General features: G+C 47.0%; 1 protein-coding gene across 1 annotated transcript in view; it reads right to left on the bottom strand.

The window, feature by feature from the left end:
* AR (androgen receptor) overlaps nucleotides 1-23,414 on the bottom strand; it is a 227,272-nt gene that overhangs the window by 22,446 nt on the left and 181,412 nt on the right. Inside the window, exon 3 of the mRNA XM_043974531.1 lies at nucleotides 19,446-19,562. Within this exon, the coding sequence (XP_043830466.1) occupies nucleotides 19,446-19,562 (117 nt within the window). The remainder of the gene's footprint in view (nucleotides 1-19,445; nucleotides 19,563-23,414) is intronic.

The following is a 23,414-nucleotide window of genomic DNA, read 5'->3' on the forward strand; positions in this document are numbered from 1 at the left end:
TTCCCATTTCACAGAAGAGGAAACTGAGTGCCTTGCTCATGGTAAAAACATCTGGTAAGTATATGAGTCAAGATTTGAACTCAGATCTTCTGAAGGAAAGTCCGGAATTCTCTCTACTTGGTCCCTTGTAGTTTATGACTCTGAGATCCATTGTTAAGAACCCTTTAAGTTGGAAGAACACAAATCAGGAGTTCTTAACCTGGGGTCTGTGGACTTGTTTTTCAAATATTTTGATAACCTATGGATTTTGTTGCATGCATTTAAAGACATGATTCTGAGTAGTGTTCTATAGGCTAATGGAAAAAAGGGGCAGGGACCACAAAAAGTCAAGCATCCTTCCTCCAGTCTAGAGCCGAACTCAAGTAGAAACCAGGACCTCAGAAGGGTCCCCAGGGGCCGCAGATCGGCTTAGTTTTAAAATGTTGTGTTATCTATGTTTTATTGTAGTTTGACTTATTTTGTAAAATATTTCCCAGAGACATTTTGATTTGGTCTGGCTTCATGGCCTGCCTCAGCCCTTTCCTAAAGCCTTCTAGGCCAGTGGGTCACCTGGTGAGGGATGGCAAGGTCATTATGGGTGCTTCCTTGCCCACTAGGTTCTCAGGCTTCTAGTGAAGGACCAGGCCCCAAGAACCCTAACTAACTCCATTGAGGAGGAGGCCTGGGGTGGGGCCCTGGGGACCCCAAAGACTGGAGGAGTGGGAGTGAGGGCATGGTTCCAAGGATTTAAAGAGGATTAGAGATGGAAAAAGCCGGGGCTGTCAGCTTCTGTCAAGGCTCAGCTTGAGCGATGGGTTAGTACCTCCCTCACTACAATCCCCCTGGATTTAATTGGTCCACATTTTTATGTGTGCACATTGCTCCCCTGGCTGAATGTAAATTCCTTGAGGGTAAAAATGTTCATTTTTGTCTCTGTGTTCATAAGGCCTAGTGGAGTGTATATAGTAGGTGCTTAATAAATGCTTGTTGACCAACAGAAGGGGTGTGTGTGTGTGTGTGTGTGTGTGTGTGTGTGTGTGTGTGTGTGTGTGTGTTGGGGATGGACAGAGCTGTCTGGGGCTCAGCCATCCAGTGACAAACCAGCAGGGGCTTTTCTAGGCTGGGACTTAGGAACATAGGTATATAGGCACACAGGCAACTCAACCTCAGTTCTCTGCCAGGATCACGGAAATGGAGACTATTGGAGCTAGATAGGGCCTCAGGAATCATCGAGTCTATTTGATTTGAAGAGAGGGGATGAGACCAGTAGGCTAGGAAGAAGACACTTGACCCCAGGACTCCTTCCCTCCTCTCACTGCCTGCCTCCCTGCCATTTGATTGCTTTTCCCTCCGCTCCACAGAGAAGCAGGGGCCTACAGGGGCTGAATTTGGTATGCCCTGTTAGACATAGTCACCAGCTGCTTCAGCCTAAGCTTTTTTGTTGTTGTTGTTGTTACAAGGGAGGGTTTGATTCTGGAGGGGGGTGTGGGGTAGGGCGTGTGTGATTATGATAGAGGAACAAAAGGCATCTATAAAACTTATGAAAAAAAAAGATCGAGTCTAATGGAGTCTAGCTTTTGTCAGCGTAAAAGGAATGGGTAACAAGATGATATGGAAGGTTGTGGAATGAGGCCAGCACACCAAGCGGCCAGGGCTCTCTTCCAAGTCTCCTCTCTCTGGGCTGTTAAGAAGCACCGTGCCAACGGCAAGGAGTTTGCTGTCCAGATGCCATCCTTAGCACAAGGCCCCACAGACTCAGAAAACCTGCTCCCAGGAAATGCCAAGCCTGGGAAATAGGCTCCAGTGCCAGGCTTTTCCACTGGAAAAGGGGAGGGAGAGCAGGAATTAAAAAAAAAAAAAGATTGGACTAATTTGGAGCATACATGTTTTTACAATTACTTTTCAACTGACATTAAAAACAAATGTTAGACAGCCCCAGCTGAACAGGTCAGGATGACCTGGGAAGCAAATGAGAAAAAAAAAAAAAGGAAAAAGAGAAAAGGGGGGGGGGGCAATGTTAACAGCATTATTTCTGTCAGTCTGCCGTAAATAATAAAATACCATTGGTGTATTAATGGCTTTATTAAAGGAAAATTTGCTAGCAGAAAAATGTCACATTCCAACAAACAGAAATCAGTTCAAAAAGAAAGCCCATTAGCCTTCCAAAGCACACTTGGGGAACCTGTTGTGGGCCTAGAGATTGCTGCGGTGCCCCAAGCAGACTGGGATCCCTGGCTGGCTGCTCTCCAGAAGGGAGGTCTCAAAGGGCCACCAGAAGGTGAGAGGAGTGTGTCTGGGGCAGGGGGTAGAGAGGGAGAGGGAGGCTAGTTCGCAGGGAAGGCAGGAGGGCCAGGGGGCCTTATGTGTCTCTGCCCTCCGGAGCCTGGCTCTGGAGATGACCCATTTCATCATGGAGGTTTGGGGGGATGGAGAATACCAGAATATTAGCCGTCAGCATCGCCTCTCGGGCCGATGTGGGAAGGAGATGGGGGGAGGCCTGACTGTCAAGAAAAGTGGGTATGTGGGAGATGCAGAGGATGAGACAGGGCAGGAACAAAAGGGCAGATGAGGCAAGAAGGCTCAAGGCCAGAAATGGGCAATTATATAAGGGCCTGAGTTGGACTCTGGCTTCCTAGCATCACTAAGGAAGGGGAGGATCTGGTGGCTGTTGGAATTCACGGGCTCTCCCTGCTTGGAGTTCAGGTCCCCTCAGACATAGCCCTGCCTCCCCCACCCACTGCAGCTACCCTGGGGTCCCAGTGTTGGGCAAGGAGAAAATTGAGTCACAAGATACCTGGACCTGTTGCTTAAGCCCTGAATAACTGGGCAAGTAGGGACAGCAAGGGAGAAAAGGAGGCAAGCCAGGGAGCCTGGGCCTACTACTTCCTAGTTATGTGACCACTAATAAAGCAGCTGGATGGGAAGCCAAAGACCTAGGTTCTCATTGGGCCTCAGACACTGGACTCAAGACTGGCCCTTTCTGGGCATCAGTCTCCTCCTCTGTGAAATGGCTAGACTGGATAGACTCTGAGGTGCCTTCTAGCTCTATGTACAACTTTGGGCAAGTCCCTTCCCATCCATGGGCCTTAGTTTCCTCCTCTGTAAAATGAAAGGGCTAGAGGAGCTTAGGATCTCTGATTTTTTTTTGGTGGGGCAATGAGGGTTAAATGACTTGTTTAAGGTCATACAGCTAGTAAGTGTCAAGTGTCTGAGGCCAGATTTGAACTCAGGTCCACCTGAATCCAGGGCCGGTGCTTTATCCACAGCAGCGCCACCTAGCTGCCCCATCTCTGATCCTCTTGGACAAGCTGCTTCCCTGCCCCATGAGTGAGTCAGTCTTAATGAGCCTTCACAGCTGATTGCCATTGCCTGTGCCTCTGTTTCTTGAGATTTTCTGTCTTCTGAAGAAGACTGAGGATACTTCCTGGCCAGAGGAGGTCTGCATGTTGGTTCTAAGTTTCATTAGTGTGGTCAATTTTCAGGAGCCTCAGCCAAGGCCTGAGGATGACCCACAAGGATATGGGGAGACAGATATTGATAAATCAGCCCCTCAGCGGAGGAGGGAGGCAGCTGATGCCCCTACCCCCTTTCCTTAATGGCTAATTGGAAAGGGCCACAGGTGCCTCCAAACCATCTGGAAGCCCAAGGGTGCTTCCTGGCAATTTTTCTTCAAATGAGCCCTTCAAAGGGCTAGATGTTTATATGGAAGGGAGATTTTTGTCTTATTCTTGGGAAAGGTCCAATTCAGGCAGAGGTCAGCTTAAGATGGAAGAAAGCTCTAACAATTATGAAATGGGCTGCTTTGTGAGGTAATGAGTTCCTCATTCCTGAAGGTATTTATCCTGAGGCTGAAAAAACTAGATGATCTACAAGCTTTCTCCTGGCTAATCTTTGACTATGTGGGGATTCACATTTTGAGTAGGGGACTGGCTTTAATGGTTCATAGTCTAGTGTTGGGGGATAGATTTCAGGTGGTCTGTGAACTTAGATGGGAAAAAATGGGCATTTTTATTTTTACAAATGTCTAACTGAAATTTAGCATATCCTGTAATGATTTACAAAACAGTATTCTGGGGAGGGGCGCACAGGTTCCCCCAGCCTGCTAAAAGACACAAAAGGGGTTAAGGACATTTGCTCTAGGGGTTCCTGTGTGTTGCCGAGGCTCTGCTGGTTTGTGATTCAACAGCAAGGCTCTCACAATGAGTAGGACCATAGCACAACTCGTCCACCTCAGGTGGCACACACAGAATTGGGCACTGAGGACTGTTAGGTGGCTAGGCCAATGCACGGCACAGGCAAGATGGCGGCTCAAGATTCAAAATGTCCTCTGACATTTCCTCACAACAACCCTGTGAGGTAGGCTTGTATCTAAGCCCTTCACCAAAAGAATAAGCCCCATTGTCTCCCCCGCCCCTGCCCATTGACCCCAGTTACTGACAGAGAAGGCAGCTCCTGCCTCCTGGGGCCCTCAGCTAGAGAGAGACTTCTAGAGCCCTTGGTCTGAATGAAGAAGAAGAGCTCATCTTCAGTCCCTGGTCCTTTTGTGGTGCTTGTGATTGCGCACGCGGGATTTCTCTAATACAGAAGAGAAAGACCATTGAATGAAGAAGTATGGGGGTGGGGGTGGGGGAGGGAGAAAGCAATCTTATCCACTGCTAGGCCCTGGGGCTCCCCTAATAGGCTGAGCACAGTCATCCTGGGCCATCTGGGGAGTTTCAATCCCAGCTAGGGGGTACCATTGTGTATAGAGCACTGGGCCTGGAGTCAAGAAGACCTGGGTCCAAATCTCGACTCAGATACTTCTTAGCTGTGTGACCCTGGAAAAATCACTTAACTTCTGTCTGCCTCAGTTTTCTCAACTGTAGAATGGAGATAATAAGGGCACCTCCCTCTCACGGTTGTTGTGAGGAACAAATGAGATCATATTTGTAAAGTGCTTGTATAAATATCAGCTCTTGTTTATTATTATTATTATTATTATTATTATTTATTACTTAGTCCATTTAGGGCTCCTGTTCAGGACACTGTGGATCATACACAGCTAGCTAGAGGTAATGCATGAGGTGAATGGGTGCAGAAAAGGGGCAGGGAGGGGAGGGGAGAAAAGGAGGGGAAGGGAGGTGTGGTTGAAGAGGGCATGGCTTGCTTCTATTCCTTAGTTGTCCTCAGGCAAGTCTCTTCTATCTCAGTGGGCCTCAGTTCCCTCATCTATAAAATGAAGAGGATGGGGTCCTATGATGCAGGCACAGAACCTAGCCACTGCTCTAATGATGCAGCAGCTAAGGAAGAGGAGGGACATGGGGGAGGGGGGAAAGCATTTCAGTCCCACCCTCGCCCGACCCATGGGGCTGCAAGTGGATGGATGTGGATGGCACAGTGAGGTGGCCAGAATAGCACCACCATTGCCCATACTTTTCCTAAGATTTTTGTTGCCATGGGGACACTATCCATGTTAGGTGATTTGAAGGCTCTCTTCCTGTTTTGATGCCTGGGCCTTTTTTCTTAGGTCCACTCAGTAACTTGTAAATGGGCAACATGAGTAAAGGGGCATAAAGGTCTCTAAAATGTAAATACATACACACACAATACATATATATGTTTATATATGTGTATGTATGCATTTATTTATTTGTTTGTTTTCTCAGGTATGGGAAAGAACAATGTTGTTGGAGTCAGGTGACCTGGGTGTGACTGGTAAGGCCTATAAAATGTGCCTAGGACACAAAGCTGTTTGGAGGGTGGTATGGCTAGCCCAATGGATGACCAAGTCAGGATCCAAAGAGGTCATTATGTGTTAGACTGTTGGGCCAAATCTACCAAGATGGCGATTTAATAGAAAGAAATGTAAAATCTTACGCTTGGGTGCAAAAAATCAATGTTGTAAGTCCAAAATGTCTTATGGTGGGAGAGTGGCTCACGTGAGCAAAGAGGTGGAGATTTTATTGGACAGTAAGGCTTCAAGCAAGTCAACATCAGCCCCCTAATGCAATATTCAGTGGCACTAAGAGAGGCATACTGGCCAGGACTAGGGGGATGATGAGTGGAAGGACAAAAATTTTTGATGAAGGCAGAGCTGGTCAATTGTTATTTTGTTTCTCTCCTCTCTTCCAAGAACAATGACCTTTGAACTGAAAGTACAGAATAAACGTGGCTTGATGGCTAAGATCAGGAAGGAGAGTGAGAAAATGTCCAGTTGTGCTTGATAATTACAAGTCATAAGACCCATGTGAACAACAGCTTCTGAAAGAATTGGGATGCTGTAGAGCAGGTGAGTTACCACAGAACTGGAGAAGGCCAATAGTTTGGATTTACTAGGATGAAGGATAATTTGTATTTGGATAGTACCTCAAGGTTTCCCAAGCACTCTACATCCATTATCTGCTTTGGTCCTCAAAGCAACCCTGGGTAGGAGGTGTAATTATTATCCCCATTTTACTGAGGCAGGAAACTGAGGCAGTCAGAGGTGAAATGGCTTGCCCATGGTCACACAGCTAGTAAGTATCTGAAGCTACATTTGAACTCGGGTCTTCCTGACTCCAGGACAGCTAGGTGGTGCACTGGCCTTGGATTCAGGAAGACCTGAGTTTAAATCCAGCCTCAGACACTTGACACTTAACTAGCTGTGTGACCCTGGGCAAGTCACTTACCCCTCATTGCCCTGCCCAAAAAAAAAAAATTAAAAGTGTTTACAAACCCCAAAGGCGATAAACTTAATTTGGAATCCAGGCAAAATTTGAGGATATCTTAGGAAAGAGTTAGTCAGTGAACTTCAAGAAAAGGAGACAGCTATCATACCAAAAAGCCAGCTCAAGAGCAGGCCATATCTGAGAAGCTGCACATCCTCTTTCATACATTCAGGGAATGGTGTAGTTATTGTTTGCCTAGCTTTTAGCGAAGCATTTGATGAAGTCTCTTGGACGAGATGTCAAGGCCTAGATGGGGCCTAGATGCTAGCTAGCACAGAGGACAAAATCATTGGAGCTGTCTGAAAGCTTTAAGAGGAATGGGCTGCTATCTCTTCAGGGGAGGGCTCCTTAGCACAGTTAGGTGGGCTTGGAACTGGGTGAAGAATGAGCTGTCATTAATATTCCTCTGGGGCAGCTGGGTGGTACAGTGCATAGAGCACTGGCCCTGGAGTCAGGAGTACCTGAGTTCAAATCTGGCCTCAGACACTTAACACTTACTAGCTATGTGACCCTGGGCAAGTCACTTAACCCCAATTGCCTCACCCCCCAAAATAAATAAAAAATACTCCTTTGTCTGCTTGTAGGATGTCTGCAGTGGAGTGCCCCAGGGATCTGTGTTGCTAAACATTTTGCCACTGACTTGGATAAAGGCACAGATGGCACAGTTATCAAATCTGTGGATAACTGAGAGTCTGAAGGACAGTCAGGATTCCAGAAGATTCGCTCCATGTTCATTTCTAACCTAGATTCCATGTCCTTCCTACCATGGTTAGAGCATGCCCTCTCTTGTTCATGCATGTTGCATGTTTAAACATTTGGCTTCCAAAAAATAAGCCTGGTGAGTAAGAGACAAAGTAGATGTGCCTCAGTGGAAGAAGATAAGGACTTTTAGTGGACTGCAAGCCCCATAGAAGAAGAATCAATAGTGTGCCAGGGAAGCTGAGAAGGCAGATGCCATCTTGGGCAGTGTAGAGAGGCCCAGTGTCAAGGAAAAACGAGGGGATTACCCCTCTGGGTTCAGTTCTGAACCCCACAATTTAGGAATAACACTGATAAGCTGGAGAGTATTCCAGAAGTGGGTTTCCAGGATGGTGTTGGGGGCTACAAGCTAAGAGCTGGACATGTCTAGCCTGGAAAAGAGAAGACTCAGAGGGCACATGGTAACCAGCTTCTGGTACCTGAAGGGCTATCACGGGGAAGGAGGGCTTAGCCTGGTTCTGTTTGGCCCCGGGGGGCAGAACCAGGAGCAGTAGAGGAAAGGGACAAAGAGCCCAACTGAGGCTGGATGGCAAAATCATTAGAGCTGTCTTTAAGAGGAATGGACTGCTATCTCTTCAGTTTAGGGCTCCTTATCAGACATGTTGTAGAGGGAGCATGAGGTTGGATGAGATGATTTCAGAGGTCTCTTCCAACTCTAACAATTCAGTGATAATCACCCTGGTCTGGAGTACCATGTTCAGTTCTGGGCACCATATCTTAGGAAGGGTCCAAAGGAAGGCAACCAGATGGTGAAGGGCCTTTTGGACATGCCATACATTTGAATATTGGTAGAAGGAACTGTGGCCACTTAGACTGGAGAAGTCCTGGCTGGTTGAGGGGTGGGGAGGGCAGGATAGCTAGGTGTTTGAAGGGCTATTCAGTAGAAGTGATTAGACTTGTTTATCTTGGCCCTGGAAGGTTGGCCTAGAAGCATTGGCCTTGAGAGACAGTGGCTTCCTCCTCAGGAGAGGTCTGTAAGTAGAGAAAGGTGACCACTTGCTGGTACTCTGTCTCTTTGAGTATCTAAAGATGGCCTCCAAGGTCTCTTTGGCCTAAGATTCTGTGAATTCCTGGCTTGAACATCTATGAGTGATGTAACTTGAGATAAGTCCCAGACTCTATGAGCTTTACTTTCTTCTGTAAAATGGGGAATATGAACACTTGATCAACCTACCTCAGATGGTGATATTGAGGGATGGACTTTGTTAACAATCAAAATGCTAAAGATGAGGAACTGGAAAAATTGGGCCTTGATTCTAATCCTGCCTTGGTCACCAACTATCAATTGTCACCATAGATAAAACATTTTATTTCTCTGGACCTTAGCTGGCTCACATGTAAAGCAAGGGGTGTGTGTGTGTGAGAGAGAGAGAGAGTGTGAGAGTGTGTGTGTGTGTGTGTGTGTGTGTGTGTGTGTGTGTGTGTGTGTGAGAGAGAGAGAGAGAGAGAGACAGACAGACAGACAGACAGACAGACAGACACTAACTGAACTCATTAAGCTTTAAGACCTTAAAAATAACTACTGATCATACTAAAAAGAAAACTCTGGTAGGATCTTAACCACTTGAAATCCTTCAATTGTTCCCACCAGGTGGCAGCAATCTTCTTTGAAAATTGAAACCCCAAAGCATTTTCAAATTGGCTGTCTCAACAGCTCAAATGAAATTTTTCTTTACTGAACCAAGCACTGTGTTTAGAAAATACTTTCCTATATAGATATGGCTCATCAGTCCAACAACCCTTGGCTCCAGGTTTCCTAACTCAGCTTTAAGCAAACATTTATTAATCTATTGTGTGCAGAGCATTGTGCCAGGGGATAGAGGAGGGAGAGTGTAGGAGAGTACAAATATTAATCTTACTCTCATACATAACTATAATTTTAAAATGACACGTGTGACAGAAGGAAAGCAAATGCTACATGAGGTCTAAGCAGTCAATTTCTGCTGACGACCATGGTGTAGGACAACTTTAATCTTGGCCACAGGACCCAGATTCATATCTAGTTCATATCTAGGCTCTGTAACTTTATCGTGTGTGTGTGTGTGTGTGTGTGTGTGTGTGTGTGTGACAGACAGACAGAGACATAGAGAGAGAGATAGACAGAGAGACAGATAGACTTTGGGCAAGTCCCTTCCCCTTCCTGGACCTCAGTTTTCTTCTCTGTAAAATGGGGGCTGAGGTTCCAAAAGAAATGATTCCTATAATACATTGTTTATGACATTACTTTATACCTCTCCCCCCTCCACCCAAGGACTGCTAAGAGCTGTCAAGGGGAAATCCCTTTTCAGAGCCTGAAATACTAAGGCAACATAAATTATACATATTATTTGTGAAGTCTGATGGGGGCTCCTAACACTAGGGGAATTCTATTTCTCAGTGGTCTTCTTTCCAGTCTGATTTTTGTTTTTCTTGGTCAGTTGTTTTTCAGTTGTGTCTGACTCTCTGTGACCCCATTTGGGGTTTCTTGGCAAAAATACTGGAGTGGTTTGCCACTTCCTTCTCCAGCTCATTTTACAGATGAGCAACCTGAGGCAAACAGGGTTCTGCAACTTGCCCAGTGTCATGCAACTAGTTAGTATCTAAGGCTGCATTTGAACTCAGGGCTTCTTGACTCCAGGCCCTAGTGTTTTATCCCTTGCAGCGCCACCTAGCTGCCTCTTCTAGGTTGCTACTAGGGAGGAAAGTGAAAGATGGGAGTCAGGGACAAGCAGGGTTAGCTTGGGAGAAGAATTCTTTGTAAGCCTTAAAAATTAACCAGAGAAATGGGAGCCAGTAGGATCTTTTGTCCTGTTTTAAGAGCCTGGCTACACACAGCTTCCATGTAGGCAGAAATACTATTGACACCTCTCCCCCCTCATTGTAAGGCTTATAGCTGGGGAGGGGGCAGAGGTGGGAGGAGGCCCAAGTAGTTCTACCTGATGCCCCAAGGACTGACAGGTACTTACCTCCTCTCCTGGGGATGCTGAAAAGGAAGCCTCATGTGTGTGGTCTCATATAGAAACTTCTACCCCTGAACAGCTATATTTCATAGTCCAATAATTTTATGCTTACATATTCATTGCCAGGGTGTGATCTCTGGACTCACAGAGGAATCAAAGACTCAGAGGAGAAAGGGAGCTCAGAGGTCATAGAGCCTAAGCCTTTCATTTTACAGATGGGAGAAATGAAGCCCAGATAAAGTGACAAGCCCAATGTCACACACATAAGGACTAAATAGCAAAGCTGACATCTGAACCCAGATCCTGGGACTTCAAATGGAGCTCACTTTTCACTGCACTGATTCAAGGACCTCTGGGAGCTGTACAATCAGCCTCATTATTAGGGTGCATACACCAAGAGAGTTAGAGACATTTCCCCTTTCTAGGCCTCAGTTTCTCCATATGTAAAATCAGAACTAGATTTTCTAGGGTCATTCCAGTTGGGACATTATGGAATTTTGTGTAATCTGGCATCTTGTCCTGTAGGTCTGTTGAAAGCTACAATGCTCCCAGATATTATGTTGGGGTTCAAACTAAGGTGCCATGTTTAGGGGGATGGCTCTTCTGGTTTTGTGGGAGGAGGCAGTGTCATAACTGCAGTTAGGAAGGCTAGGCCTCCAGTCCCAGCCCAGTCCCTTACTAGTCTATCATGTGACTAGTGGGCAAGTGATTTCTCTTCTCTGGGCCTCAGTTTCCTCATCTGTAAAGTAGGGAGAAGAATCCTTGCCCTATCCTAGCTTCCAGGGTTCTCCCTTCCCCCAATCCCCAACCCCTTAGGGAGAGAAATGGCCCAATGCAAGAGAAAGAACTCTGCCAGGGGAAAAAAGGCGTAGTCCAAATTGTGATCCAAGAGAATAAGTGAGACTTCAGGCCAAGTCAAAGCAGAGTTCATGGGCAGAGCAAATCCAAAGGGCTGAGGAAAGAGCGTGCGTGTGGCAGTGCTGGGTCCTGGGCTGGAGAGCCACAAAGGATCAGGGCAAACCCTGCCTACACTGGCCACAAGGCCAATGACAGTCCAAGGCATGTGGTGGTGGCTACAGGCTCCCCACTTTCTCCCATCCCCCGGTGGTGTCCCCCGGGGCCTGGGCAGGTCCAAGCAAAGCCCGTTGGAAAGGAGGGAATGCCAAGGAGATGGAAGCCATCATTAATCATTTGAAATAGAGGTAGTGGAGGAGGTTTGGGGGTGGGGAGACAAGGGGTGCTGCCTGAGGCGTGGGAAAGTCCTCTGGGCAACTGGCAGGCTGGCTATACTCCACCAGGGCAGAAAGGAGCCAACCAGCTCCGGGAGTCTAGGCAAGGTGAAGCAGGGAGCAGCCGGAGCCAGAGCCAGAGCCAGATGAGGCAGTAGGGAAGGGCAGTGCATTTAGAGGCAGAGGTCCTGGGTTCCTGTACTGGCTCTGTGGCTTCCTCCCTGAGCTTCAGTTTCCCCGTCTGTAAAATGAAGGGGTTAGATTAGCTGGCCTCTGAGGGCCCTTCCAGCTCTAGATCTAAGATTCTATGTGTGACTTCGGGCAAGTCACTTCCCTTCTCTGGGCTTCAGTTTCCTCCTCTGGTTTTTGTTTGTGTTTTGTTTTTTTGGGTTTTTTTTAGTGAGGCAATTGGGGTTAAGTGACTTGCCCAGGGTCACACAGCTAGTAAGTGTTAAGTGTCTGAGGTCGGATTTGAACTCAGGTCCTCCCGACTCCAGGGCTGGTGCTCTATCCACTGCGCCACCTAGCTGCCCCCTCCTCTGTTTTTTTTTTTTTTTTTAAAACAACAAAACAAATGGAAGGGAATTGGACGAGATGATCTCTAAGGTCCTTTTCATCGCTAACGTTCTGTGAGATTCTGTGAGTCCATGATCCCTGTCTTACTTCGGGCAGGTAATTTCCACTCATCAGGCCTCAGTTTCTTCCTCTGCAAAACAATGAGGCTAGACTAGGTGATGTCTAAGGTCCTTTCTGGCTCTGACCTTTTATAGACTTTAGCAAGATATAGGCAGTAACAAAGGAGACCATTCTTTACAACGTGAGTATGAGTGTGCACACGCACAGCAGCTAGGTGGCACTGCAGTGGATAGTGCACTGGCCCTGGAGTCAGGAAGACCTGAGTTCAAATCTAGCCTCAGACACTCACTAGTTGTGTGACTCTGGGCAAGTCACTTCACCCTGTTTTCCTCAGTTTCCTCATCTGTCAAATGAGCTAGAGAAGGAAGTGGTCAACCATTCCAGTATTTCTGCCAAGAAAACCCCAAATGGGGTCACAGAGAGTCAGCTATGACTGAAACAGCTGAGCAACGACAATGACAACTACAACGCACACCCATGCTACCAGAAATGGGCTGTTGGTTTTTTTTTCTCTTCAGCTTTGAAAAAGAGAGTTTATCCTTGAGGACTTAATAGGGGAAAGTGAGAAACGTCTATGTATTTTTTGTGATTATGGGCTGTGAAAGAGCTGTAACTAACTCAGGAGGAAAGGGAAGGCCCTTGATCGAGTCTGGGATATTTATAACTGTTTTCTCAAGTGCAAAGTGGGTAAAGGATTGAAATTCTTGAAGCAATTAGCGATATGTTGTTTTCAAAAGGCAACCAGAAATATAACATGCACAAGAAAAGATCCCTCCTTGGCAACTAGGCCTTCAAGGAACTGCCAACTGTCCGTGGCCCCCTTTGCTGAGGCCTGGAGCCTGCTAAGGGAGGCCATGGTACCAGGCCTGGAAATGGAAATGGAAGAAAGAGTCATGGCTAGAAGGCCAGTTTTTTTGGCCAGGCACTCATCAAATGAGAGAATGCGTGGAAAGTGTTTTGCTAATGTCCATGCCCTATTTACATGCTAGCAATTCTCAGTCTCGTTGGAGGTACTTCCTCACTTGGTATCACTTACCTTTCGAGCAACTTCTCTCCTTGTTCAGCCCCAGACAAAGGCAGGGCCCAGTGCTAGACTTTCTCCTCTCTTTGCCTTTGCTTAAAATACTCCCCACATCTGGCATGTTTTCTCCTTTCACCAATCCCTCCTGTCCTATCCATTTTGGACCATCCTTCAAGGCCTCTCTTTACCTTGTGAAGTCTTTCTCCCCAGCCCTGGGCCTGGGGTAAACTTTCCTGCCTCTGAATTCTCAACACATTCTCAGGTACTTGTCTTATTCTAACATATATTTGGGGAATCGGACTGGAGATGGTGTGGTGCAGTGGGAAGAGAGATGAATATAGGGCACGAAACTTAGAATCAGGGAGACTTCCACTAAAATCCTGACTTTGCCATTGATGGCCTGTGTGTCACTGGATGGTGCTGGGCCATTCATTTCCTATCCCTGGGCCTCAGTTTCCTCCTCTGTAAAATGAAAGGGTTAGAATAGCTGGCCTCAGAGGTGGCTCTATCAGCCTCTAGCTGCCTTCTAGATCTTGGCTTCCAGGATTATTCATGTGCCTTAGTTCTTTGAGGTCAGAAGCTGGTTAGTCACCTCATTCTCTTCCCTAGTGCCCAGCCTTGCCAAATAACAGGAACTTAATCATTATGATAAATGAGAAATCATGGAAGCTTTGGATTTGTAGTGAAATCCCATCTCTGAAGCTAACTCTGTAACCCTGAGCATATCACCTTGCAGACTCAGTTTCCTCATCTTTTTTTTTTGTCTTTTTTTTTACTTTGCGAGGCAACTGGGGTTAAGTGACTTGCCCAGGGTGACACAGCTAGTAAGTGTTAAGTGTCTGAGGCCGGATTTGAACTCAGGTACTCCTGACTCCAGGGCCGGCGCTCTATCCACTGTGCCACCTAGCTGCCCCAGTTTCCTCATCTTTAAAATGGGGATAGTAATGTTTTACTGGAGGCAGCAAGGTGGTGTTGCAGTGGATAGAGCCCTGGGCCTGGAGTCAGGAAGACCTGAGTTCAAATCCAGCCTCAGACACTTATTAGCCATGTGACCCTGGGCAAGTCACTTTCCCCTGTTTGTCTCAATTTCCTTATCTGTAAAATAATCTGGAGAAGAAAATGGCATACCACTCCAGTGTCTTTGCCAGGCAAACCCCATGGACGGTATTGGTATGCTATGCCCCACAGGGTCATAAAGAGCCTGACACGACTGAACAAGACCATACTCTTTGCCAGCTACCCCATAGGCTTATTTTGAGAGGAGAGCTTTCAAACTTGGTGTGCTAAGTTGAGAAACTCTAGGAAATCTGAGGATTCTTTCAAATTTCAGTTTGAGAGTCACCTTCTAGCTTAGATCTTTCCTAATCAACCCTGCTGCCCCCAATTACTTTGGATTGCATTTTACGCACATCCATCTGTGCATATGTTGCCTCCCTTGAGAGCACAAAAGTATGTCTGAGGTTCATTCTGGCTCTAAATCTGTGACCCTGTGACCCCTGAGGCCAGAACTATTTCTTTTTATGCCCATGTCCCAGCCAGCATGGGGCCAATGGCTTAAAAACTTGCTAATTGATTCAAATATATCTTCTGACACACATTATCTGCATGACCCTGGGCAAGTCATTTCATTCCCCGATGCTCCAGACACTAGTCTCGGCCTATCAGTTGCAGGGAGTTCCCTAGTTCCCAAGTGCCAAGCTCCCATCTCCAATGTGCAGAATGAAGGAAGAAGGAACAAAGGTTATTATGTCTAGGCCTGGAGACCAAGCCAACCACCTTCAACTCCACAGGTCTAATTTATCTAGGATTCATGGGAAAATAGTGATCTGCCCCTGAGGTCCAGGGAGGGAATGGCCCAAGGTCATTCATAGGCTCCTCTTACATCTTGAGTTAGAAGGGGCCTCATAAAGCACTGAGTCCAACCCCCTCATTTTACAGATGAGGAAACCGATGCCCAGGGAGGGGAAGGGACTTGACCAGGGTCACACAGTTGGCTTCAGAGGAAGGATTTGCAGGCAGGTCTTTGGGAATTCAGGTCCAGCACTCCCTATGCTAAGGTTACATGGGGGTCACAAGCTGACCTCCAAATTCAAAGTCCTCTGACTCAAAATTCATTATGTGATGCCACTGGTCTGGGTTCTCTAAAACATGGGAAAAGCCTAAAGTCATTTCAATCTGACCCCAGAATGCATAGTATGGTTGGAGGAAGGCACACAATTATATAGCACAGCATTTTAATGAGTTTGGAGAACTGTCAGAATGACTAGGCCATATTCAAACCTCATTAAGTTGGAAGCATCCCATTGGCTCTTTGCTTTTTATTTGTTTACATGAAGTCAATGTTTGATGTACACTGAGTGTGCAAATAACAATAAACTGGGCTGGGGGGGGAGGGGGGAGTCTGAGGAAAGGTGGCATGTTTGGCCCCAAGAGAATAAGTAAGTTCTAAGTGCGTGGATTCTTTGTGACATGAGTGTGTTCTTCACATTGGATTCTTGGCCACCTTTTTGGGGTTTGGGGCAAATAGGGGCCTCCTGGTCTCTAGCTGACAGCAGTGGGGAAGGGATGCCAGGCAGATTTGGAAGTGCCATGAATGACCAATCCCACTTGGCTAAGTCACTTCATAGCTGCCAGCCTCAGTTTTTTCAGTTGTAAAGTGGGATGGTGCCTTCCAGCTCAATGATCCTATGATCTAAGAAGTATCCTCATTGTTAAAATGAGGGGGTCCAACTAGAGGGACTCTAGCTAGGAAGGGTGGTATAGAAGAAGGAATTCAAGGAAGGAGATTCCCCTAAATTCAGATTCTGCCTCTCACATTTATTAGGCTATGCGACTGGTTCTTTTAAGTTTTTCCTCTGTCAGTGGAGAAAAGCACCTCCCTCTCTTCCTTGCCAAGGTGAGGGCCTATGGGTACATAATGTTGCATATCCTGTGATATAAGGCTGATGAACACAGGCTTTTGCTAAACTGTTCTTTTCACTGTTTTTTGAATTCTTTGTTAAGAGTCATCTGATGTAACTAGACTAGATAAAGAGCCAGTCTTGGAAGTCAGGAAGACCTGGGTTTGAGCCCTACTTACCTCTGACACAGACTGGCTATGTGACCCTAGGTAAGTCACTTAAGTGTCTCAGGGCCACAGTCAACTCTCTAAAACTCAAAGGTGCAACGAGAGTAGAGGTAGGACCGCACTGATGGGGGCAATTTCCTCACTGGGACTTCCCTATACCAATGGCATCATCATTATTGGTGGCAACATGGGATGGTGAATGGAGAGCTGACCTTAGAAATCAGGAAGGGCTAGGGTTCAAGTCTTGCTCCACACTGAAGGGCTGTGTGACCCTGGATAAGTTACTTTACCACTGTTTGCTTCAGTCTCCTCACCCCAAAGGGGTCTTGTGAGGGTCAAATGAGCTCATTATTGGGCTTTACAAAGTGCTTTCCTCCTCTCCCTCCCCTTTCTTCCTCCCCTCCCCTCCCTCCCTCCTTCTTTCCTTCCCCCTTCATTCTTTCTCTATCTCTTTCTTCCTCCTTCCCTTCCTTTCTCCTTCTCTCTCTCCATCCCTCCTTCCTTCCTTCCTTCCTTCCTTCCTTCCTTCCTTCCTTCCTTCCTTCCTTCCTTCCTTCCTTCCTTCCTTCCTTCCTTCCCCCCTCCTTCCCTCCCTCATGGCTCTCTAACACTGTCATTTTATGTGCAGGTGCTCAATCTGTTCTGGTCAAAGCTGTTTCCTCATTGGGCCTTCCCTGTACCAATGAAATCAGAGGTTTAGACCCAATCGCCATTTTGTGTTACCAGGAGAGGCTCACTGGGTAGAGGGGGGCTATATTCAGCAATGAAGTTGATGTAAAAACAAAAGGTATCAATAAAATTCTATCCCATGCGTTAGTGAAGCAACAGTATTTTTCAAAAGGCTCCTTTAATCTCCCTCAGTTTTGGATTCCTTAAGGGTTACTGCGAGGCACAGATGGGAAGTGCTTTGGAAAGCCTAAAGCACTCAACCCAGTGGCTTAACTAGTTTAAAGATTCGGTTTTTAAAAAAGTTTGCATCTCGACTTAAATTCACAATAAGCGCCTGTATTTCAGGTTCCCTTTCTGTATAAAAGGCTAATTAAAGGGAGTCTGTTATTTCATGTTCTGCAAAAAAAAATTCAGTCAAATTAAAATACCCCCCCCCCATTTTGGTAGTCCTGTTTCATTACAATTGGTTTCCCTTGTAATCATATATTTTATTGCATGTATTTAAAAACGCGGTTTTGAGAAGGAAGTCCCCTAGGTTTCCCCAGACGGCTGAAGTGGGGAGGGCCAACCCTGCACCTGACAACTGTTGGTTATTATTTCCCCGCCAGTCCTGTCCAATGTTCTAAGGTTCATTCTAGTACTGACATTCTGGCTCGTAGGTTCTCAAAGGCAGCTGAGTATAGCACAAAGACTGATCAATACCAACAGTCAGAAGACCTGAATTCAAGTCCTGACTGTTCTTTCCTAATTGTGTGACTGCAGTTAAGTCTCTTCCACTTTCTGGGCCTCTACTTCCCCATCTGGAAGATGGGGATAGCTCTCCCTCCCTACTCACTGAATGGGGGCTTCTGAGGGGCTGGGCAAGGTCTTTGTGATCATCTTTGTGGGTGTCTTGGTGTATGCCAGCATGGTGGGAGTGGGAGAAGACAAAGGGATGAAATGGGCAGCTGGTGGGAAATAAACATTTGGGTCACTAAGTGTGTGGCCACACGAGCCATGGAGCCATGGGGCAGCTCTCTGAAAGAGGGTACTAGAACAGGCAGAGAGGTGCAATTGCTCTAAATTAGCCCCTGGGAGGGAGAGGAGAGGGCCAGGCTTTGAGTTTGTTGGGCTGATCACCTCTAATACGGTAGCATAGTGACAGAAAGAGGTTTGCCTTTCTCCCATTCTGATTTCTGAATCCAAGGGCCCTAAAGAGGCTGTTTTTCTCATGAAAAAAAATGCAAGTCCTTGAAGGAAGCAGCATTTTGTATGGGGGGGGGAGGGAGAGATACTGCTTCTAGGCAGATGTAAACACAGAGAAATGAGAAGTGGAGCTGCAAGTCAGTGGCCAGAGCATCAGCAAACTGGGCTGGAACCTTCTGGCCTGGTGCTAGGGGCTGGGGGGAGGCAAGGGGAGAGGCCCCCGGTGAAAGAGGTAGGCTCCTCCCAGTGGTTGGCCAACCACAGACCCGCAGCAGAGCTGCTGCCTGCATGGCTAGGGAGAAGAAAAACACGCCAATTCCTGCTCATCTTGGGTAATGGGGAGTAGGAAATTTACTGGGTGGATTTGGCAATCAAAACACAGGCTGTGTGCAAGATGGAGCTGAGATGGGCAGCGTGGAGCCCAACGGGAGCAGGGAAGAGACAGTCCTTGCCCCAAGCCCTAACAAGGGCCCCAGCCTCTCGTCCTGCTCAGCTGATCAAAACCAGAACTCAGCTATCTTCCGGGAGAGCTCAGGGCCTTGAGGGAAGGGAAAGCCTAGAACCAAGTTATTGACTGGTTAGCAGAATGCAGCCCTGGGCATCTAGCTATGTGGGTGGCTTTCCCCCAAGCATGAGCTCAAAGAAGCCTGGATTTTGAGCTGGTTGGAATCTTGGAAGCCACACAGTGCAACCCTCTCATTTGACAGAGGAGAAAACTGAGGGGAGTGACAGAACTTGAATACAAACCCAGGCTTTCTGACTCCAAATTTAGGCCTGTTCCCAGCAGACTCTGTATGCATCTTTGTGTTTCTTTATATTTTCTGTTGCCCTGGAGGAGTCTTGTATACTGGGTTATGCTTGGAGCTGCCTCTGGTTTTAGGCCTTGAATATATAAAGGGGCCAAGCAGTGAGGGATAAGGTTGTCTTACTGTGGTGAGTGATAGTCAAATCCTTGACAACCTCTAAGCCCTTCCTTATTACCTCCATTGTGCCGTGTCAGAGGTGTCAGTTCTAGACATTCCTCAAAATTTGGGGCAGTGCCTGAGCATTCTTTGGTCCTTTGACCCTGAGCTGCCACTTTACCACTATTTAGATCAGTGAACTCAACCACAGAGGGTTCTGTGGCAGGTTTGGGGGCTTCTGACAGACCTAGTGGGGATGAAAGGAGGGAAAATGTGGCAGGCCATGTAAGCCGGCCTATGTTTAGAATCTTGCTTCTTTCTCAGGATTATCTGAGAGGAAAATGAGCTCTAAAAACAAAGTTTTTGAACATACCTCCAAGGGTCATCCCTGCTTCATAGCATTTTCGGAGCCGGCATGATGGGCAATTTTTCCTTCTGAATTTATCGATGGTGCAATCATTCCTGCTGGCACACAGGTACTTTTGTTTCCCTAGAAGAGCAAAAGACAGAAGCAAATGGGCCTGTTAATGTGTCTCCAGAGTTTCAACTTGAGTTTTTTCTAGGCAAGAAGGGCAGAAAGATTTATTCTGCCTCATGAGGGAAGGAGACAAAAGATCAGAAAGGAACCAATGATCAAAATAAACTGGTAGATCATTGATGTAGGAATCACAAACACCTGAGGCAGGGAAGGACAGGACAATGACCAAATGCATTCATTCAGGTGCCACTGTCACTGTCGAGGCAAAAGTAATCACCTGTAAGACACTTGCTGATCATTAAAACCACTAGTGCCCACGAGTAAATGATCACAATCGAAAATGACCACTCTTCGTGATTTCACAGCAGGGACTGGGGCTCAGCCAATATTACCCCCCATACTGACACCTGTAATTAAGGGTCGACGTCTTCCTGATCCTTTTTCACAATAACAGCATGGGTCAGAACCTACAATAAACAACCACACAGGAATCGACAGATGCTTTGGTGATGGCTAGAAATCACCTCTCGCCATGTAAGACGTAAAGATGAAATGAAAGGGAAACCCGGTCTCTCTATAAAGGACCAACAAAAAAGGAAGCAGGATGGTGGGGGGCGCAAGGAGGAAAAGGTTTGGGGGTATGAGGGAAGAAGTGATATTCATTAGGTGGCCCTCAAAATCTCTTTCAGCTCTAATGATCAACACCCTAAGCCCTCTGAAGCTCCCAGTGGATGAAGGAAGACATCAGATAGCCAATAAGTCAACCTTAAAGGTCCGACTTCCACTCTTCCCCGCTCTGCTCCACCCAGCACCTTTTCTCTTTGGTGAATATTTTCTTGGGTGGATAGAGTAAGAGTAATGTAGACTTATTTTTGGGAGGGAGTTTGGTATACCTTGAGGTAGAAAGGAAAGAAGGGGGTTTTAATGGGAATCAACAGCCAAGGGCAAGACGAGAGAAATATCATAGGTAGTCTGAGTTTTAGCCCGAGGGGGACCTTAGTGCAGCATTTAAAACAAGGATTGAAAGAGCTAGATGAGAGGTGGGAGGGATTTTAGAACAGAGAAGGCCAGAGCTGGAGGTCAGCATTGGGGGGAGGAGTATCAGCATATGGAATGGCAGAGCTGGGTGGGACTTAGAACAAAGATTATAAAATATCAGAAATGGAAGGGAGCTTAGAACAAAGAATGGAAGGCAGCTAGGTGGTGCAATCGATAGAGCACCGGCCCTGGATTCAGGAGGACTTGAGTTCAAATTCGGCCTCAGACACTTGACACTTACGAGCTGTGTGACTCTGAGCAAGTGACTTAACCCTCATTTCCCAGCAAAAACAAAACAACAACAACAAAAAACCCAAAACAAACAAGAACAAAACAAAACACAAAAATGGCAGAAATGGAAAGGATCTTAGAAGAGAAACTCATTTAGTTCAACTCATTTTTCCAGATTACAGAGAGCTAAGTTTTCTTCTCCCCTTCCTTGCTTATAATAGGGCCTCAAATCAGACAGTGACGGTATCTATCCATCAGATTGGCTCATTTGTGGTGCAAAATGTAGCTGGCCTGCCTAGCAGGGCTCATCTGCAATGTTTGTGGAGCTATATAACCAGAACTCTGCGTAGTAATTATCTCATCTCTCTCATCCTTGATTTCTGTTGAGGGCTCTATCATATGCCTTGGGGTGTCAGCTCCTGGATAAGGCAGAGTGCAGTGCATTCTGGGACAGTGCCTGAGACATCTCTGGTTGCCCAGGCACTCTGACCCAGTGCCTGGCAGATCCTGCTTTGGAACCACTCTGCTATTATTGAAACATATTTAGGCCAGCGGCCATTTGCCTTCTTTATTTGGTGCTGCCGGAAAGGGAGCATGGTGGGAAGGATCAGGAAATGGGAATCCTCACCCCATCTTTCCTGTAGACTGGCCCATTGTTCCCGACCATCTGTGTAGAGACAGAAGATCATACAGAGCTCGATAGTTGGAAGGGACCTCAGAGACCTTCGAGCCCAACTTCTTCATTTCATAGAAGGGGAAACTGAGGCCCAGGGAGGTGAAATGATCATCTTTGAAGCCTCCCCCCTTGAATTGTACAGATGACTTAACATTCAGATGACTTCACCAAAGTCATACAGGTAGTCAAAGTGTCAGAGGTAGGATTTCTCATACTGTGGGGTGTGGAAATCATGCTGAAAGAGGGAGCTGGGAGTCAGGCATCTGCCTTCTTTTTTTTTTTTTTTTTGGCGGGGCAATTGGGGTTAAGTAACTTGCCCAGGGTCACACAGCTAGTAAGTATTAAGTGTCTGAGGCCAGATTTGAACTCAGGTCCCCCTGAATCCAGGGCCGGTGCTCTATCCACTGAGCCATCTAGCTGCCCTGAGGCATCTGCCTTCTTGTAGGAGAAGGAAAGCTGTCTGAGGGCAGAGGCCAACTCCACCCTCCGTCGATTGGGCCACATCCCAACCTCGGTCATTGGAGCATTTGCTCTCCTGTTAGAGGCCAGCTCACAGGCTGTGAGCTGTCCTGAAGCCCCCAGCTCTCATGCCATCTCCTAGGTGACGGGAGAGTCAACACTGCCACCGCCCACTCCTCGCCAGCTCTCCAGCCTTGGGGGCTACTAATGTTACACAGCCATACTCTTTCTTTGACACTGTTGACCTCCACCAGCCCAATTACATCAACAACCTATAACCAAGGTCTAAATCACCTAGAAGCTCCCTTGGAAAAGAATCCCCTTTCTCTGGTTGCAGGAGACAAGGCCACCGTGTGGCCCTGAAAAAACCGAGAAGACACTGAAATACTTGCTCATTTTGCTTATTAGAAGCAGCTTAGACTGCGCCTGACCCTTTGAGAACCATCAGAGCTGGCAGCCATAAGGAGGCACTGGGGCTTCTCCTGGGTGAGCTTCAGAGATAAATACAATGGTGGTCCTGGCATCAGGCAACCTTGGTTCCAATCCTTCCTCCAATGTTTATTCTGTGTGGCCTTGGGGAAGTCATTTACCTTCTCTGGGCCTCAGTTTCCCCATATGTAAAGTAAGGCTGTGGGCTCGATGCCATTGTAGGTCTAGTTCTAGCTCTATTATCTTAGATGTGACTGTAGATGAGTCATTCTGCCTCTGTGAGGATCAGTTTCCCCATCTGTTTTTTTTTTTTCTGGTGAGGCAACTGGGGTTAAGTGACTTGCCCAGGATCACACAGCTAGTAAGTGTCAAGTGTCTGAGGTCAAATTTGAACTCAGGTCCTCCTGACTCCAGGGCCAGTGCTCTATCCACTGCAGCACCACCTAGCTGCCCCATCCCCATCTGTTAAATGAAGGGAGTGGACTTGATGGGTGGCAGGGTCCTTTCCAGTTCTAGGTGTAGGAGGCTCTGATTCTAGAGGCACTCATATGATGGGCCTGATGGCTGCTCCCACACAGAGAGGTGCTGAGGTCCTGGGACTGCTCAAGTTTCTTCACTTTGTTCACTGTGCAGGTCCTAATTACAGGATCTCTGATGCAGAAAACTCCAAGAGGGAATCCGGGCCAACTTGTACCTCAGTAGCAATCTTGACAAATGGCCATACTGCCTCCAGTGACAGGAGACTTACTACCTCCCAAGGCAGCCAATTACATGGTTGGCCAACACTAAGTGTCAGGAAGCCTTTTCCCTTAACATTCAGATTGAATCGACCTCTCTTCAACTTCAGGGACTGAGCAGAGCAAGTCTAACCAAGGACCTATTCACTGGTGGTGATACAGGGATGAAGAATCACCTGATGACCAGTATGGCTTAGATGGTTGTGGCCTATAAACTGTGGTAATGCTGAGGAACGCAGGGCTGAGATTTGCCTTCGTCAGAGTATTCCAAGTTGGGAGGCACCTCACTGAACA

Source organism: Dromiciops gliroides, chromosome X, assembly GCF_019393635.1.
Source record: "Dromiciops gliroides isolate mDroGli1 chromosome X, mDroGli1.pri, whole genome shotgun sequence".
Lineage (NCBI taxonomy): Eukaryota > Metazoa > Chordata > Mammalia > Microbiotheria > Microbiotheriidae > Dromiciops > Dromiciops gliroides.